General features: G+C 32.4%; 1 protein-coding gene across 2 annotated transcripts; it reads right to left on the minus strand.

Moving 5' to 3' along the window:
* Window positions 1-648: 648 nt before the first annotated feature.
* Window positions 649-18,245, minus strand: bmm (brummer). 2 transcript variants are annotated; one of them, XM_075308376.1, is made up of 7 exons: window positions 17,436-18,244; window positions 4,271-4,953; window positions 4,038-4,204; window positions 3,148-3,256; window positions 2,623-2,711; window positions 2,295-2,554; window positions 649-1,497 (listed from the first exon to the last, which is right to left on the minus strand). In XM_075308376.1, the coding sequence occupies exons 1-7, from the start codon at window positions 17,593-17,595 to the stop codon at window positions 1,187-1,189; spliced, it is 1,779 nt and encodes a 592-aa protein (XP_075164491.1). In that variant the 5' UTR covers window positions 17,596-18,244; the 3' UTR covers window positions 649-1,186. The 2 variants fall into 2 exon arrangements, with proteins under 2 accessions (XP_075164491.1, XP_075164492.1); XM_075308377.1 differs by lacking the exon at window positions 649-1,497 and adding an exon at window positions 2,025-2,143 and having other exon boundaries at window positions 17,436-18,245.
* Between the last annotated feature and the right edge of the window lie 289 nt (window positions 18,246-18,534).

Below are 18,534 nucleotides of genomic sequence, written 5' to 3' on the forward strand. Positions count from 1 at the left end.
CTCCTAGGAATGAATATATGTTCAGTATATATTATACATACATATTTTAATAAATCTTCCATACCAAGCTATCCCTAGGCTTCATAAAGTTCTGAATGGCGTAATTTCAAACAGATTTCTTTGAAATTAGTCACATATATGGTCGACTTTGGGTTCATAATCTAATATAGCCCAATCTCTTGATTAGTGGTCTTACGTGACTAGATTACAATTTTTATAAGATGTCCTCCAAATTTGGCCTCTCATTCAACTCAAACAACAATGACAGGTGATACTTCCACGATATCAAGAGACCTCCCGATTTGGTTTCATAGCCGTTTAGCGATATTCTCCACCTCAAATAAAAATGTTCTACGTAGAACCGTAATAGCAAAAAATTTATCAATTTTTGGTAGGTGAAAGTGTTTTGGTCCCGCGGGCAAACCAAACAAAATTTACAACCGATTTTACCAAATTTTGTATAATGCATAACAATGTCAAAACTTCACACGAGTGACTAATATTAATTTAGTAGATGGGAAATCCTTCGCATATATTAAGTCAGAAAAGAGTTTCGGGGACCAGATTTAAATTGTTCCTTATTTTAAGGATCCTTGTCTCAAAATACGTCCCATATAAAAGCCCCCCAAAAAAATTGAAAAACAAAAATTTGGTTTGGTTACGTGTATATTTCTTCCATCATCTAAACATTTTGTTATTTTTTTGTTTTTGTTTTCGTTGGTTTACAAAACTTAATGGCTTTCTTAAACTTAACCTGAAATAATATTAAAGGTACATACATTGCAAATAAACTATATCATAAAATTATGTTAGAGGTAAATTGATATACATACATATATAGAGATATAGATATTTAAGACAATAATTGGCAATTGTAAAAATATACAAAATAGGACAATTTCGATAATATCGAAATTATTTTATCGACATGTCTCTATCTTATCTTAAATTATAATAATGGGTTTTTTATAAGGCATCTTGAGCTTAGCTTTATCTACCTTTGGCTTCTGAGCTTTCATCTAGTTCAATTCAATATAAATTCTCCTGGTTTTTCCTGGCTATATACAATGATATAAAAGTACTGAATAAATATAAAGTAAAGATTTGGTAAAACAGGACAAGACTAAATTGAAGACAGGGAGTATAGAACGTGTCCAGATGTTTCGTTATCCTCGCTGTATCCAACTCATTCAATGTCTATGCACATTTCACCAGAGGTCGTCTGGGAAGTTGGCATCACAAGAGATGTCGATGAATTAGTTTGTGCGTGTGTGGGTGAATATAGGCTGGAATTGCGATCAGGCTGATCCACTTCGGGATCGCTTAAAATGCAAGACTCTTCTCCAGATTCAATGGCAAGAGTAGTATTAGTCATCGTACTGGGCAGTATTGTGTTATCCTGTTCAACATTGTAGAAACTGTATGGAGTCGAGGCAGGTAATAAAGCTTTCGTGGTCTCGTTTTCGTTTGAACCTGATTGCTGGTCAATGAAAAAATCTGGAAATTTTTGTAAAGATAAATTTCATTATTAATATGCCATATACATGCGGAAAAAATTTAAGACACGATAATTAGGATTTGGAATGACATATCTTCTACGAAAGGATGATTAGTCTACATTGCTACAGAGATACCATTGTCAAAATATAGAACAAGTTACAAATGAGTTCTTTGTTTACACTATGTCATATTAAATACAATGTTAGAATAGGATAGACAATTGACAAAGAGGGATTTTGGGCGAAGCAACTGTTACAAGCGATTATTTTAAATGTCTTCAGGTCCAGAATCGAACCACAGCCACAAAGGCTAAGTGTTTCGCTTCGCTTCTTATAAAATTCCTCCTGTTTTTTAGAACATGCACAATTTTGTTTTTTAATTTAACCAAAACCAAATTATTATTTTTACCTTTTTCATTTCTAATTAAACCAATTAATGAGAACATTTTCAATCAGCATTCGAATATATACATAAATGTTTTGGTCTAGGTGTCGCGATGTTTTTTTTTTTAATTGTCTAAGGTGTATATGGGGAAAATGTTTAATAATAGTATGTATTTGTATAGAGTAGGTAAGTAAGTGTGCAAGTTTTTTGTCTTAGAAAAGATCTTTGCGATTATCCGGTGCTGTGGGTATTATTTGTACTGTAATTGAAAATAAATGGGGTTTGATTTATTTTTTTTTTTTTTTGGTAAAATCCAAAAGGTTAGACTGTATGTGGTGCTATGATATTTATACGATATAAGATTTGTTAGAACTATATTGTCTTATTGTCTATTGGCCACTGATAGTTACCTGATTCAACACCATTCCATTCGGAAACCACCGTATTGTGATGATGTTGGTGGGGATTTGGATGATCTTCAACAGAGCCTTCATATTGTTTCATATCAGCTAATTCAACATTTTCAGTCATATCAAAAATTTCCGTAACTTTAACTTTATTTGTGTTATCGTCGGTGTAATAATAGGCATATAATGCATCATTGTTGTGGGTAGTAACCTTCAAAACATGCTCATAATGATCAACATCATCTTGCCAAGTTGAGGAACCACTAAAAAAATTTAAACACATTTATGTGAGAGTTTTTTGGAGAAAGAAAAAACGCCTACACTAACTTACCATTCGTCAACAAGAATTGAAACCCGGGGACCATATAATCTCTTTGAGTGTAATAAACCAGTGGCATCGAAATGGGGAGGATCACAGATCTATGAAAGGATAATAAATAAGTGATTATGCGATTTTCACATTTGCAATATATTTTTATAATTTGAAAAATAAATTCCGAATTGGTTTATATGTTTGATTTGTTTCCTGGACTAAAATGTCAAAGAATTTAGATTAAAAAAGTTTTTCTGAAGTCGGTAACGCCGTCTGACCGAATTTTAATATTGTTATTTGCTTTTATATAAAACTTTTATTAGAATTATATTGTGAATTATCTCTAAGAGATTTGCATAGAAGTTTTTGTTAAGAAAAAAATTGTTTTAATGTTTAAATATATGACAAAATTATGAGACATTCCGGTAAATATTAAAATTTTTTATTAAAGATAATTTCTTTATAAACAATTTCTTTATAAAAAAAGTGGCCAAAAAAATCATCATTATTAATAATTTCTTTGGTTTCTTAATCATTACTTACCGTAATTTTACTTAACAAACGCACATGCAAAGCATTATTCAATTGATTTATGAAATCGTCAACAACCAGGCGCATTTGTTTCGTTAGCTTTGGAGTCAGAGAGCTAAGTCTGTAAAAAAAATTTGATCAATATTTAGATGAAGCGGGAATTATTAAGATAAAATAAAAATATCTATTGCTTTCTTGGCTAAACATTTGCAAATGCGAATTTTGTAACCCATAGAAAAAAACAAAAAACAAACAAAACTAACAGTATCTCATTTCATATTTCAATTTCCAATTTATTTGATTTTTATTTGTGTAAATAATATATAATATAATTTTGTTTTAAATAATACTAATTCAGCTTAAATTGATAATCCAGCTTAGTAATGAGATCAAGCTCATTTTCAATATAAATTTATATATTATACATGTGTTTATGAGTTTCTTTACAACTACAGTTCTTACAAATTCCTAAATAAAATCTAACTAAAAATTTAATTCAGTTCTAGTTTTGTGTGAGTGTGAGTTGGGATGTTAAGCTTCGCTTACGTAATTGAAGGCAAGCTTATGCACTTGCAAATGTTTTTCCAAACGGCATTGGGAGAGTTTTATAAGTTCTACAAAAAAGAAGAGATATATATTCGCAATCAGGAACAATAAAACATTAACAGATTAAAAGCCGATATCTATGTATATCATTTTCAAATACAGAAAAACCAGAAACTAGGTACAAGAAATTTGAAAAAAAGGAAAATTTAAATAAATCTTTTAATGCAAACAAATTCAAACTTTATTTTTTTTTGGAAAAAAAGTAAAAATAATGCCTTCAACTGAAACTGAAAAAGGCCTAGTTCTGAGTAAACTACTACCCCTCCTTAAAAATGTTTTTTTAATCAAAAACTTACTTGTTAACAGTTGCAAAGAGAAAATCTATTGGAACAGTGGCAGGTAAGGACAATAATTTAATACCACGATGCTTAAACAGCCAATTTGCCAATCCTTTATTTGCCTGTTCTATATAATCCTGGATGACATCTAAAACCGTTTGGGGCATATTTGAGGACAAAGCATCCTAAAATAGAATTTAGAGAACGACATTAAAAAATATTGCCTTCATTGCATTTAAAAAAATGCATACCTTTCTATGCTTTTTACATTCTCGACACTCGGGATCGAATTCCTGCGGTTGTGTTGCAGCCTCCGATACCACAAACGTTGATTGTACAGCAACACAGCGGCGACAGTTAATCAAATTGTTACGATGCAAAAATTGTAAAGCATCATCGAATCCTTGCTGACAAAATTTCGATAAAAACTCCGGCCTGGGAGGGAATAGAATTCTCACAAATCTATTGATATTTTGTCGTGATATCTCTATGCTAGTGTTGGCCCAATTCAAATGGAATAGTTGTGAACTTTGATCACGTGGGCAAATATCACTTTCCCCACAAAATGGCGAAACGGTTATGGTATTCTCATCCAGTATTGGTAAATTATCCGAAAAAGCACCATCCATATAACGTACACCACGGAAACGAGGTGGTAATATTCCAGAAAATCCTGGTATGAAACAGGCACACAGTAATGCCTGCAAAACTTCATCTCTGGAATCGAATTCTGACACAATCACATTTTTGCCATCGTACACTCTTGTCATGGAAATGTGCAAGCGACCACTGACCCGTTTGTGGGCATCCTCGGGCAAATGCTTTTGAAGGCCCTCGAATAGGCATGTTTGTATATTAAACGATGGACTGAAGGGACCCAGGGAATGGCGGCGAGCTTCATTTACAACACGAAAGAAATCGGAAGTCATGCTACCTGTAAAAGAAAAACAAGAAAGTGGAAGTTATTACTATGTATGTGTGTATATATTGTCGTAAACAATCCGATTATGATGATTTCCTATGAAATCGAAATACAAATTTCTCTACTGTTATCATCATCAACACATTGAAATGACGTCAATTCTTGATCGTCAAACATATTCTCTCGCAACTCTTTGACCTATGAAAATTATTGTATATTTATTAATCTAATCTAAGGGGAAGCATAAGGGGAATATAAATTTGCGTGCAACTTTTGTTTTATATTTTTTACGCATTAAATAAAACGGAATTCCTGGATATAAATTAGAGGTGTGCACGTGAGTAATATTGTATTGACGCACACTCACGCCGCTGAAATCTTATTCACTCACACTCAAGAACGATATTTTTTGGTAGGACTCACGCTCACGAAAAGAAAATTTTTACTCACGCACACTCACGTATGAAAATCTTTTAAATGTCGTGACTCACGAAAAACCTCGTGACTCACGTATAATTTTATGAGTAATTTACCTATAGAACCTGACTGAAAACATAAGCATGATTAAAATCGAGAGCGTTATAAAACTCTTAACACGCTCACGCCGTAGACTCACGCGTGATCCACGAAAATTTTCGTGAGTCACGACAATTTCGTGTCACGTGCACACCTCTAATATAAATACAGCCCAATAACTAAAAACAAAATTTAGAATTGGATACATTCAGAGATATGAAAAATGAAACTATTAAATCAGACGAGGCATGATCAGAGATATCTTCCTATCCGATGAGGATGGTCGATGGGTGTTTGTGGGCTAAGTACTTATCGATACCAAAAGCCCAAATGTAGACGTCAATCTGATGCCATTCCTGGGATGAGATTCATTGAATAGAACACAGTCTGTTTTGTAGGTCTATTTATTTTATTTTAAAGCCTATTAAAAAAACAAGGAAATGAATTTTTAGAGGAAATACTAACTGTTCAAATCGCTGATCTTATCACAACAATTGAGATTTGCTTATCTCTTACTATCTTGGGGGGCTCTCTACATAGAACTTTAGGGCCTTGAGATCTAAATCAGGTCCAAGTAAATAAATGTTTCAAATAAAGAAGGACAGTCAATGGCTGATAAAAGCATAGAAAGGTATTAATTATTCCACCGATTAGAACATTTGATAATAAATGACGATGAATTATAAAATATACAAAAGATAATTGTACTCGTACTATAGTTTCCAGTTATTCGAAGATTAATCTTTTCTACAACCATACTCCCCCCGCTCGAAAAAACAAAGGGGTCCCATCGACCCTATTACGCAGTGTATTTCAGCACTATGGGAACTGTGATTTGTTTACGCTATGGAATTAATGCATTTGTAAATTTGTTCGTAGACCAAACAAATGATATTGTAAACAAAACTGGTGTTGTTGGCAGTGTGACGAGTGAGTCAACAATAATAGAAGCACATTCCAAAGTTTCTAGTTTCCCGTGGACGAGAGGGAAAACAACAACAAAACAAACCACTTGACACTATTTTTATGATTTGCCTCGAAGAAACACACCCATTCCCTTAGGGTTCGGTTTTGTTTTCTTCTAATTTCTGACTAGGAGAGATTTTTAGTTACAGCATACAACCGACCTTCAACTTTATTGCTACCAAAAATAGCCTATACTATTTTTTGTTAAATATTTAAATACATATTTCGTAATATATTTTTTTTTAAACATGAAAAACAAAAACAGATACCAAAGTGGAAACATGTAGGCACATGGAAAACTTATGTTGAGTGGTTACGACATGATCTTTAGTACAAATACATATGGCATACGCCAACGAGTATCATCGACGAGCCTCCATAAAAATAGAGGCCAATACTATTATCACCCCACTTCCTTTTAGCCATATACATTGTAAAATCCACAGCAGTAGTCAGCTTGTGGTTGAGATATCTATACTTACATACACATGTGTGTACATGGAAAAAATGTACATGCTAGATATTGAAGACCGCAAGAAACTACAGATAACATATCGCCATATTGCCAGTGAAGGCCCAATGGCATCAGGTGATCTTGAATTTATGGAAGTATAATTATCATGGATTTCTTTACAAATGAATCAAAAGAATTCAAACAAAAAAAAAATGTCACGTGTTTTGGAAAATCACACGAAACCAAGTTCAAGGAAATTTCACAAAATATTTTCAAACCACATAACCGCAGACGAATGATGTTTTCAGAATGTAAAAGGGTGTAGCATTACAACACAAAACAGTTATGATGTTATAGTCACGAGTATCTACTATATTTCAAGTGAATATATATATACATATATAACGAAATAGTTAAAGCTGTTATATGAAACCTAACAATAAATGGAGCAAAAACTTGCCAACGGAGACCGAAAATGTTTGCATGAAATTTGAAATAAGGGCAGAAGGATTAGAGTACTACTTGTTCAAGTTATCTTATTTCCTAATCATTTTGAGTTGAATATATGACAATCAAGGGGAAATTTTCATTTTTAAATTAATTTTTGAAGGGTATTAAAACAAAACAAAACAGTGATAATAAGGAATGACACAAAAAAGAGCTCTTATTTTCTTTTGTATCTATCAGGGAGCATTCCATTTTGTATTTAATGCCTCATTCACATTACGCTTACAAAATCCACTTTAAATAGAATTCAGCAGTCATTTGCCTTTTAAAAAAGGAATTTCAAATTCACTTTTAGTAGCTTTCGAGCCTAATGTTAATGGGCTATACATTTGACTTTAAAGTGAACTCTATATATTTGGGTTTCTCTCAAATTAAATGAAGAATTATGGGTTAACAACTAATTTGAAGATTGTTGATTTATGACTTTTGACCACACCGTTGTATATGGAACCCAAATTCATTTCTTTGGCATTAAAATATAACAGATAATTGTCTTAGCAGACAGGTTTTCAGAATTTCCTTCTTTCATGCATAGGAAAAAAATATATCGAAGATAGAAACAATACCTACATATAATTCAAGGGCGCACTCATTCATGCAAGGTGTGAAAAACATCCCTAACAAAGGCTATCAATGCCAGGTAAATTTAATGCACAGAAAAAGAAAGAATTATTTTTCCAGGAAAAGGGCTCGCCCAAATGCCAATCTCTTAATTTGACAACAACAACAAAATATCTCACAACTCGAGCGAGAATTATTTGTATAAAACGCTCATACATCCATCCATTGAATAGTTACATAGTTACAACATTCGATCGTATGGATTGTATCATAGACTTTCTGGAATGTTCCGACATTTGTACATAATTGTAAATGTAGGTCGTTACACAGAGGCAACATAAAACAGCTCTCACGCACGGTCAACAACCTTCACCAACAAAACGCCTTTGAGTATCGTTGTTTCTTATTCCGTATGAATGTAAGATTTTATACTAGAGCTATGGATAAAAATCTCTCACTCTCTCTGGGAGAGACACACCCCCTTTATCCATAATAAACAAAATACTGGTTTAATGGTTGGCCATTAAGTTAAAGCAACATTACACGTAGTACCTCATAGCTTTACACGATGTGTTTTCTTTACACACAAAAAAAGGCCTGTGTCACTTTCCACAAAAAAAAACTCTTGTACATAACATTCACCAAGTGTATATGACATCAAGCGGACCGGCCATATTTTTCTTGTTTACCATTTGCCATTGCAACAAACACTCTCACTGTCACCCCAGTGACTGGTGCGGGGCGGAAGACATAAAATCGTATGATTTTGTGTCTCTACTCCCAAAAGAAAGGAGTTTGTATCTCGGTTACAACAAAACCAACCATATTGCAGCATAGCACATGATAACGACAAATGGTCGTCGTTGTTCGCTGACACTGTTTCCACTATTTGTGCGGTTGCAATAGATCCCAAGAATGAGAACTATAGTTTTCATATGTTATCAATTGCTATGAAGCCAAAGAACAGGATTTCTTTCCGGATATTTGGAAGGGTGCACAGTTTACATTATTATAGCCAAATAAAAACAAAAAAACTGCATGAATTTAGGACATGTGTTTGGCTATAACAAAAGAAAAAAAAATAAATTCCAACCCCCTCTCTTCGCTTGTTTTTGTTTATGTTACGATGAAAGGGAAAGAGAAAGTTGAACAGTTTCTAGAGAATTTGTTTGTTTATTGTGGGGTTGCAGACTATGTAAATACCAATGAAAGCCGTTACTTTTACGAATATTTTTGTCTGGATATTATTTCAAATGAAGCAGGTGTTTGACATCATGGATCCCAAAAGATAAGTGAGAATTGGGGTTAGGAAATATGGGCTTCACAAAAACGTAAACCTAGAACTATGCATTTTCGAATATATCGGTGCATTTTTTCCCAATTTAGTTTCCATATGCTCTGGTCAATATGAGTACACGCTACAAAGGCGAAATCCGTCCTTGTATGTTTGATCACAAGAACACAATAATACGAGTTGTTTTATAAAAATTCTACTACTTACAGGATACTAAATGAACTAATAGATAGGCTAGATATAGTGGCAAACCCGCTCTTTTAGGTCCATTTGGACTCTTCACACCATGATTGCTGCCTGATTCTACGTTTAGTTTAGTAACAAGGACTTATTCATCCGAACGACGTATCACATTAAGGTGGAACCACTTAGAGAAGCTTTAAAACCTACATTGCAGTAAAACCATTTAGAGCTTAGAAATACTCAGGAATTTCACAAGCATTACTGGGAGGAGATCGAAAGTGGGATTGAACAGACCAATGACCATTTATTGACACATTTCATTACAAATTTGTTAAGGCCACATTATTATTTTATTTTATCCATTGATAATTACGTTGAAATAACGTTGATGAGAAACTCGATAGTCTATGCAAGTTTCCAGTCCCAACTTTGGTATTATCTCTTCCTCCTAATAAACGGAATGGTTACTGCAGAAAATTGGACTGTCGCAAAGATAATGCATATCTCGCTGTATGATAGGACCTATATAATTGCTAGCCAAATCCTTTTGAAAATAAAAGAATTTTTTCAAAAAAAAAAATTTTATCTAAAATTTTTTAAGAAAGGTAATATTGGAAAGTCAATTCTCAAAGTGTCCAACTATTTGACCCTTGGAGAGAAAATTCCATAAACTATACAAAGATCCCTTGTAAAACTTCTCCATAAATGAGTTGTTCTCGGTTGAGATGAAACTAAAATAGATTTAACATTCACTGATGTAAGATAATCTAAAAACAAATTGCTAATGTAAGGCAAAAAAAAAATGTCAGCTAAAACAATCGCAATACACACATGCACAACGAAAGTAAAATGATAACACGTACCCTAGGGTCTAGACATTCAATAGAAGGTGGCTTTGGCCACAAAAAAACGCAAGTTTGTGTAAATCAAATTGCTATTTTATGAAGACTGCTCTTATCACAACGAGGAAATGTTTAATAAAAGTCAAAATTGACGTCAGTCCCGTCCTGGTTACAGACCATCATCACTATTTTTTTTTTGTAAATATTATTTTATTAAAGATATTTCTTTTAGCATTTTATATTTTATTCGTTTTTATATATTTTTTAAGGTAATTATGACAAGGCTGATGTAACTAATAAAGCATGAGCTTGACACATATGAATTGTTTATGAACCATCTCACCCATACACTTGGGTTCTCAGTTATATCTGTGGTGAAATGGAAAACTATTCGAGGGCTGTGTGAAAATGTTTAATTTTCAATGAATAAAATTATAACAGTATGCAAAGACAGTGATACAAAAAATATTAAATATTAAAATATTAAAAATATAAAATAAAAATATTAAAAAATATTACCCAGGGTGGCTTCCATATAAATATGTATAGGTTTTGTGGTTTCGAATCATTTAATTTAAATGGCATTGCAAAATTGGCTTGTATTGCTCAAATAAATGAAAAATAAAATTTGCATTTTTATTTAGTTTTCAAAATAAAAATATTAACATTTCTTTTGTGATATTTGCGGTCCAAAATATGATTTATTTTTTATATACAACAATTCTAGATTTTTTTGCTTCCATTATATTAGGGAAATTGAAAGTTTTTTCATGGGGTATTTGACATATCAAATTCTATTCGGGTTTCAATTCATATTGAAATCAATCTTTCTAACCATTGCTATGAATTTATATAGCCATTGGATATAGGTAACATAACGAAATTTCCCATTCTAAGAATTATAAAACTTTTCCCCTTTTTTTTAATTCTTACCTCGAATGGCAAATAAGGAATTCATAATTTGCACATTTGCATGTGGTCGTGGTTTACTTTAATTGAAAATGATTAGAAATGAAAAAAATAAATAAATAATATGCGTATGCGTAAAAAGCTGCCGTTTTTTTTTTCTATTGTACAACAGCATGTGTGGCGGTCTTTTGTTATCAACATTAACCTACTAATACCACTAGCAAAGTTAGCAGCTATCAACTTGAACAGCAGATGTTAGAATATGAACTCATTCTTTTAACCATTATAGAAAACAATCAACAATGACTTAATTGTAAGTACTCATCTTGCAATGAAACATGAATAATTCAATCAATTAAGGATTTCAATGATTGGGATCCAGCATACATACACCTCACTCATACTCTTTTGTCGTAATGTATGGGTACGACGTATGCCTTATCATTGCCTACAAACACACATGGATTGATCTGGGCACCAATATGGACTTTAAGACTACACCTGCATAGGGGCAATGGCAAACCCCCCTAACGGGCAAAATATATATAGGCCTCCCTTGTTGATACACGTAACGGAACGGGTACAAAATACTTATTTGTTTTAAACAATATAAAATTATCAGTTGTACAATCGTTAAATGGCCTATGGAGCGAAGGAGAATGCCCTTATCAGAGTTTTTCTTTGTATGAAAAGAAATTTCACAAGGGGTGATCTAGTTTTGGTTTTTTTTTTTTGTATTGTAAAAGTATTGCAAAAATATGGGAAATGTTGGGCTCAGTACTGTGATAATTTCTGTATTAGCTAAATCTATAAATGGGAAACCAAAAAGTTTTTGGTATAAATTTCATTAGGCCTTAAGATAACATTCATTGTTAACAGGTGTCATTATTTCTATGAGTCCAACAAAATGGGATGACTCATTGCACTTTGGACTTCTACTGCAATTATTGCTTTATCAAAACACACCAAATCATGGTATAAATGAATGATATTATCATTTTTTCAAAAGCTCGCCGAGAGGCCAATGTTTACTGCATTGATAAAGAATACACATAGCGGCGCATTGTTGCGATCTGAAACGTGACCATGTTACGTACTAAGGAAGTAAGACATAACTCGCTCTGAATAGAGGCGGCCAGCAAACGTGTGTGAAAAGCATGGACTGGATACAATTGCTGGCATCATACGATATTTGTTTGCAAAGAATTAAAATGCAAAGAAAAAAGAAAAACAAAAATTTTTATATATAACGATTATGACTACGAAGATGAATGTGGGCAAAGTAAGATGCTAGGAAAGCAAGAACAACTAGAGAATTTGAAATTATTGGGACATCTAGAAGGAAAACCTGTAAAACATGATTAAACTGGGGCGAAGAAATTTAAATATATTTTTTGTAACCCTTTTTATGATTATTTGGCATTTGACAAAATAAACAGATGGAAAAATTACACCAAACACTATTTTTCATAGAGATTTCAATGATATTCGAGGGCGCATGTTATTTCTGTAACTTGTCTATAATGATGGACACTGGTGATCACATATCAACACAATACATCACTAGAAAAGTTCAATAAATTGCGTATCGTACGAGAAATCAGAAAATATTAAAGAAGTAACTATTTTTAAAATCAAGCTAGTACATTTACATCAGCCACTTTATCAATGTGTTATAAGGACTTGGACATACAATTTAATTCACATACTACGTTTACTCGTCGAACATTCGAACGGAATGGATGTATTAATCAATCAACAAAGACGTTGGCAAAAAAAAAGAAAAAATAATAAAAATAGTAAAATAAATGCATTTATAAGAATATTTTCTTTGCATGGGGTTAAAGGAGAATACATTTATATTATGTAAAAATAATTTCAAATCGAATGATAGTGTCTCACAATAAATTAAAAAAAAACAAACACTAATAATGGGTATTAAAATAGTCAAGTTACAACAAATCCAGTTTTCCAATAGCCGCAAAGAGAAGCGTTTTAATAAACATGCAGGAAATTGTTTATTTTGTAGTGAAAACAAGCTACGGAAATTCTCAGGGGCCTTCCTAGGAAGTTCAGTGTGTATTAAAGTTGAAAAGTCAAAGTAAATAATACATGATAAATTGTGAAAATCTAAAACATGATTTAAGATTATTTATTTATTTATTTATTTATTTTATTTTCATTATGTAATTTGAAGCCACATAGCGGCCAATTTATTACATTGTCTACATTTAAGGTTTCGATACTTTTAACAAGTAATTGGAAAAAATTGGCAAATGCATATCCTCAGCGATCATTCTATTTTAGTGTTATGGGGCCTTTTTCCAATAGCAAAGTCCAAACAGAAGAAGAGAAGTATGACAATGTCCAATAAACTCTACTGATTTCTTGACGTTTTCGGAGTCAGATAGGGAACCAATTAACTTTTAACATATTTTTTATTGATTGATGTGTAATCAGGCACACTTATAGCAAAACGAATATGTTTTATATATATACAAAAGATGAGGAAAAGTGTAAATGTAAATGACCCATACAATAAATGTAACAAAATATATAATTGTTATTTATATATTTAAATTTTTCTAGTAGTAATGGTATTGTATTGTAATTGTAACTAGTAAGTAATGCGGGATTGCCATCAGAAAGCCTAGATCGGGATATACGCATTAGACAATGTCAACTTTTATGCAAAAAACAAAACAGAGTTTTTGTTTTTATGAGGAAACCAAAACTTGCATTGATTTGCGGATTGAGTCAAAATACGTCCCGGTATCCTTATGTGGCCAGAAAGATGGGAAAAGATAGTGGCAAGCAATGAACAACACTTCGATTGATATGTCTGTAACATTTTTTTTTTTGAAAATAAATTTTCAAACATTTGAAAAAAATACCGGATTTTTAATTTACGCCCTCAATATCATATTTTTAGGTGATTAACATTGCTTTGAAATGTATCAATGAAAATTGAGGTTAAATTCTTACTTACAAAAAATGGTTTTAGCATATACAAAAAAAAAACATTAATAATAATAATAATAAGAAAGCTAAAATTCAATAGAAAATTGTTTCCGCCTCGATTCCGAGCATACTCTTTTTAAAAAGTTCCACTGCTTTATAATAATACTACCCGACAACAAATAACATACTAGTAATTTATTGTATATATGGTTTGTTCTTATGCCGACTATTTAATTATCTAATGTGTAAGTATAAGTAAGAGTCAAAGTCTATAATTTCTAACTAAATGACAACAATGACCAGGTCATTTTGGTCTTTTCGTTTTCTTGTTTTGAAAATATTATTTTCTCTGAGCCCACATTCCACCTTAATTAACTATGGACGAAGTTATGTCGGTTATACATACCGTTGCCGTTTTTTATTCATTAAGACAATAAAACAAGCTAGTAAGGCCAATGGTAGCATATAGCCACTAAATTGTATTTTTTGAAAAATCCAACACAAATCTACAAATCTGGATCATATACTCGTATATCGACACAGCCTATTTTTCTTTTTTTTTTAAAGAAAAAGTGGAACATAGAAATACTTTTTCATTTAAGAAAAATTGACACATATAAAAAATAAGAATTACTTTAAACAAGATTTAGGTCTCGCTTACAACGAAGTCTTCACTTAGAGAGTTAGGTTAGGTTAGGTGGCCGCCCGATGTATCAGGCTCACTTAGACTATTGTGATACCACATTGGTGAACTTCTCTCTTATCACTGAGTGCTGCCCGATTCCATATTAAGCTCAATGACAAGGGACCTCCTTTTATAGCCGAGTCCGAACGGCGTTCCACCTTGCAGTGAAACCACTTAGAGAAGCTTTGAAACCCTCAGAAACGTCACCAGCATTACTGAGGTGGGATAATCCACCGCTGGAAAACTTTTTTGGTGTTCGGTCGAAGCAGGAATCGAACCCACGACCTTGTGTAAGCAAGACGGGCATGCTAACCATTGCACCACGCTGGCTCCCCTTAGAGAGTTCTATAGCGTATTAAAATAATAGAAATTTGTCTGTTAGCACTGTGGCAAAATTACCATCTTCAGAAAATAGTACAAAAGTGTGTTTGTGCCAAATTCAAAAATTTATGTTGTGAGTAAACGTTAAGCTAAATTACATTCCCAGTTACATGTCCATATATTCTTATATTTTACACAATATATACATATTTATATACTATATACAAATGATTTCATAATTTCTATATATAGAATTCTAATGTTTCGCATTTGTTTTTATAACGTTATGTGGTCTACGATAAGCATTTGGCGGATTTCATTTTAATATCTACAGCTCATGACCTACAATCATGCGTTTGTTTTTTAGTTGGGAACTATAGTGAATGTGTACATTGAGAATGTATTGGTTGTGGAGGCATATATTGACTTTGATGATACATTCCGTAAAGCCCTCATAGCAATGCCTAACATTATTTATGACAAAAAGAAAGAAGCCAAGAGGGGCAAAAATGCTTTGGAGAAACTACTGCGTATTAAGATATCTAACACACACACACAGATTGTTGGGCGGTTGATCTTGCTCATTTTATGTGGTTGGGTTGATGTGACGACAAGCCCCCAATATTTTTGAGGCCTATGGACAAATCACTTGATATGTTTTTTTTTTGTCTTGTTTAGCTTTTCGTACTGCGTTGTGAATATTGTTTTAAACATAATGAGTCTATTGCTATTCCAATGGCTACTCAAGTTTCATTTTTTTTTAATTATCAAAATATTTTGAATAACAAAAAATGAAAGTCTTTAGTAGATATTTATATAAAAAGGATAGAGAATATCTAGGAAAAAGAAATATAATAATAATTGTTAGGTCCTCCTTTGTAGCTCCTAGAAATGCCAAACTCTAAACATACAATCTATAGTTATTCTTGAGCAAGGTAAAATTCGGAGAAATTGTTGATTTGAGTTCTTGTCATAATTTTGGTAGGCATTTCAACTTTAAAGATTAGTTATATGCATCCAAGTTTTATTATACAGCCGAAATTCTCTATAATGAATCTTTAAGGCACTAGAAAATTACTTCGTAAAGCTGAGTACTATGTTCAGTTTTCAAGCTGAAAACCAGCTTGTTTTCACGGTTACTTTTTTTAATTAATTAATATAGAAATATAAAATGATTATCAATCAATTCATTGGATCTTTTCCATCCATTATTTGATAAGACTTGATAAAAATATAATAGTCTTCATAAATATTTTTGTACTTTTAATTTAGTGTTTTGGTGAAAAAACCGAACATAGTACTCACCTTTATGCAGAAATTATATCAGTATACAAAAATATAAAAGAGAATAGAAATGTGTTTCTGAAATTTGTTCATTATAGAGACGCTTCATTGTATAGAAGTTCACGGTAGAAGTCTCCATATAAACCAAGATTTTAAATGGAATGTTTCTGGAGACTCTTCGAAAACTCTTTTACCTTAACGTGCCATAATATGAATGTGAGAAGAAAAATGGAGAATAGGCTAGCAAGTGTACGTCCTAGCTAACTGTAGAAAGGATATAAGCTCTTTTCTTTGAAAATAATAGCCATCTGATATTGGTAAAAATATGTGTAAATTGCGATAGCTTCCAATACAAAATTCCACAGTTCTGCTTACTAGATCGGTGAACTAGGCAACGGTAACAAATAAGAAATATACTTTTGTCGAGAGTGGTTATGCTAAACTAGAATTTGCTGGTGTTTTTCTTAGAGTTTCCTGATCTAAATTCAGATTCATTACGAATTTTAATTGCTTGTGGAAATAAGATAAAGCTTTATTTTATTTTTTTTTTCGAAATGCTTCACACTAGGCAAATATCTAGGCAAAAATGAGTATCAAACATTTTTCCAGGAGCGTTATTGAAATATCTGGATATCGTTTTTGGAAACACTCCGATCGTGATGTTATATCTCCGATATGAGCTAAAGATTTTTGACTATGGTGACGAATTAGTTTTTTTTTTATTTCTGTCAAATATTTGCCCAGTGCGACCGACCGTGTCCTTAGATTATGATAAGTTAGTAGGTAGCCTATTCACATATAGACTTGGTGAACTGCAATATGGTAGAATCATGACATCATTGTATCTCTTAGTCTCTTGTATATCGAAACGATTTGTAATGGTTTAATTTATCATTTAATTCGATTCAAAATATGTATGTATCCACCAGAGGGTAGAGGGTCATAAGGGGTATGTGATATTTAAAATGGTCAAAAAACCAAACATTCTAGCATACTTATGGAAAAACTTACCTAAGGGCAAATCGCACAGTAGACAACAGGCCGCCAAAGCTCCAGCAGAGGCACCCCCGATCTTTTCCAAAAGCAAATGAGGAGCATACTTTTTAAAACAAACAGCCACGCCAACATGATAAATGCCCAAGAAACCACAACCGGCAAATGACAGATTCATAATATAGGTCCGAAGACAGTAGGAAATCCCAAATCACAATCAGTAAAACACCCTTTCAAGAGATAATGGCACTGCACACAGATGAACAGACGATGATGATGACGATGAACCAAGCAACAATTCGCAACAAATTAATTAATTATAACGCAATTGTTGTTTATAAATCTGTTTGCTTTTTTTGTTTTATTCGTTATTTTTTTTTATAAAACAAATGAATCAAAACAACAAGCTGAGCCACTCTTCACATGAAAGTCGTCTCGTCTGTTTGCTGACGAAAATTAACTTTGTTGCTAGTGTTGTTTTTGCTCAGTTTGCTTAGTTTGTTTTCGCGGAAAATCGAACAAAATCGAAGAAAGCAATGGATGTTTGCTTTCCTTTTTGTTTTTGTTTTTGTTTTTGTCTTCGTTTCTCAATTGGTCACTTTTATTTCTTTTTGGATTGAAGTAACTTGTTTTCTATATTACTGAACTTTTGCAAAGTTGCGTCAAAAGTATTTACTATTTTTTAGCATTTGTTTCTATACTCTGCATAAAAAAATTTAATTTCAGTTTTTTTTTGTACACTGTTTAACACAACACAATTTACAATTTTATTTTTCCGCTCTGAACATGGAGTGTTCGTCTCGTTCAATTGAATTTAGTTTAATGAATTGTTGCTGCTATCCAGCTGTATTTATAGAGTTGTTTCTCTCAAGATTCCATTGAAATAGCAAACACAATGTCATCGCCAGAGAGTGACTAGCACCCGCCGAATGTTCTCTATCTCTAATAGACTTTTCTGGATATTAAATGCAAACTATTATTTAAATGGGGTTCACAATGCTATATCCAGAGAGTTGTTTTTGTAATATTTATGCACATTACTGTGTAATTCAGTTATAAGAATCAATCATTTAAATAATAACAAATCTATTTTGTATTATTGCATCGCCGCTCATCG

Source organism: Haematobia irritans, chromosome 4 (genome assembly GCF_050003625.1).
Source record: "Haematobia irritans isolate KBUSLIRL chromosome 4, ASM5000362v1, whole genome shotgun sequence".
NCBI lineage: Eukaryota > Metazoa > Arthropoda > Insecta > Diptera > Muscidae > Haematobia > Haematobia irritans.

Excerpts from the sequence above, each read along its gene's own strand:
- bmm (XM_075308376.1), bottom strand. The coding sequence starts at position 17,595 with ATGAATCTGTCATTTGCCGGTTGTGGTTTCTTGGGCATTTATCATGTT. Across the intron at positions 3,257-4,037 it reads CTCTTTGCAACTGTTAACAA|ACTTAGCTCTCTGACTCCAA; the intron begins GTAAGTTTTTGA and ends TTTTTTTTACAG. Across the intron at positions 2,555-2,622 it reads TCAATTCTTGTTGACGAATG|TGGTTCCTCAACTTGGCAAG; the intron begins GTAAGTTAGTGT and ends AAATTTTTTTAG.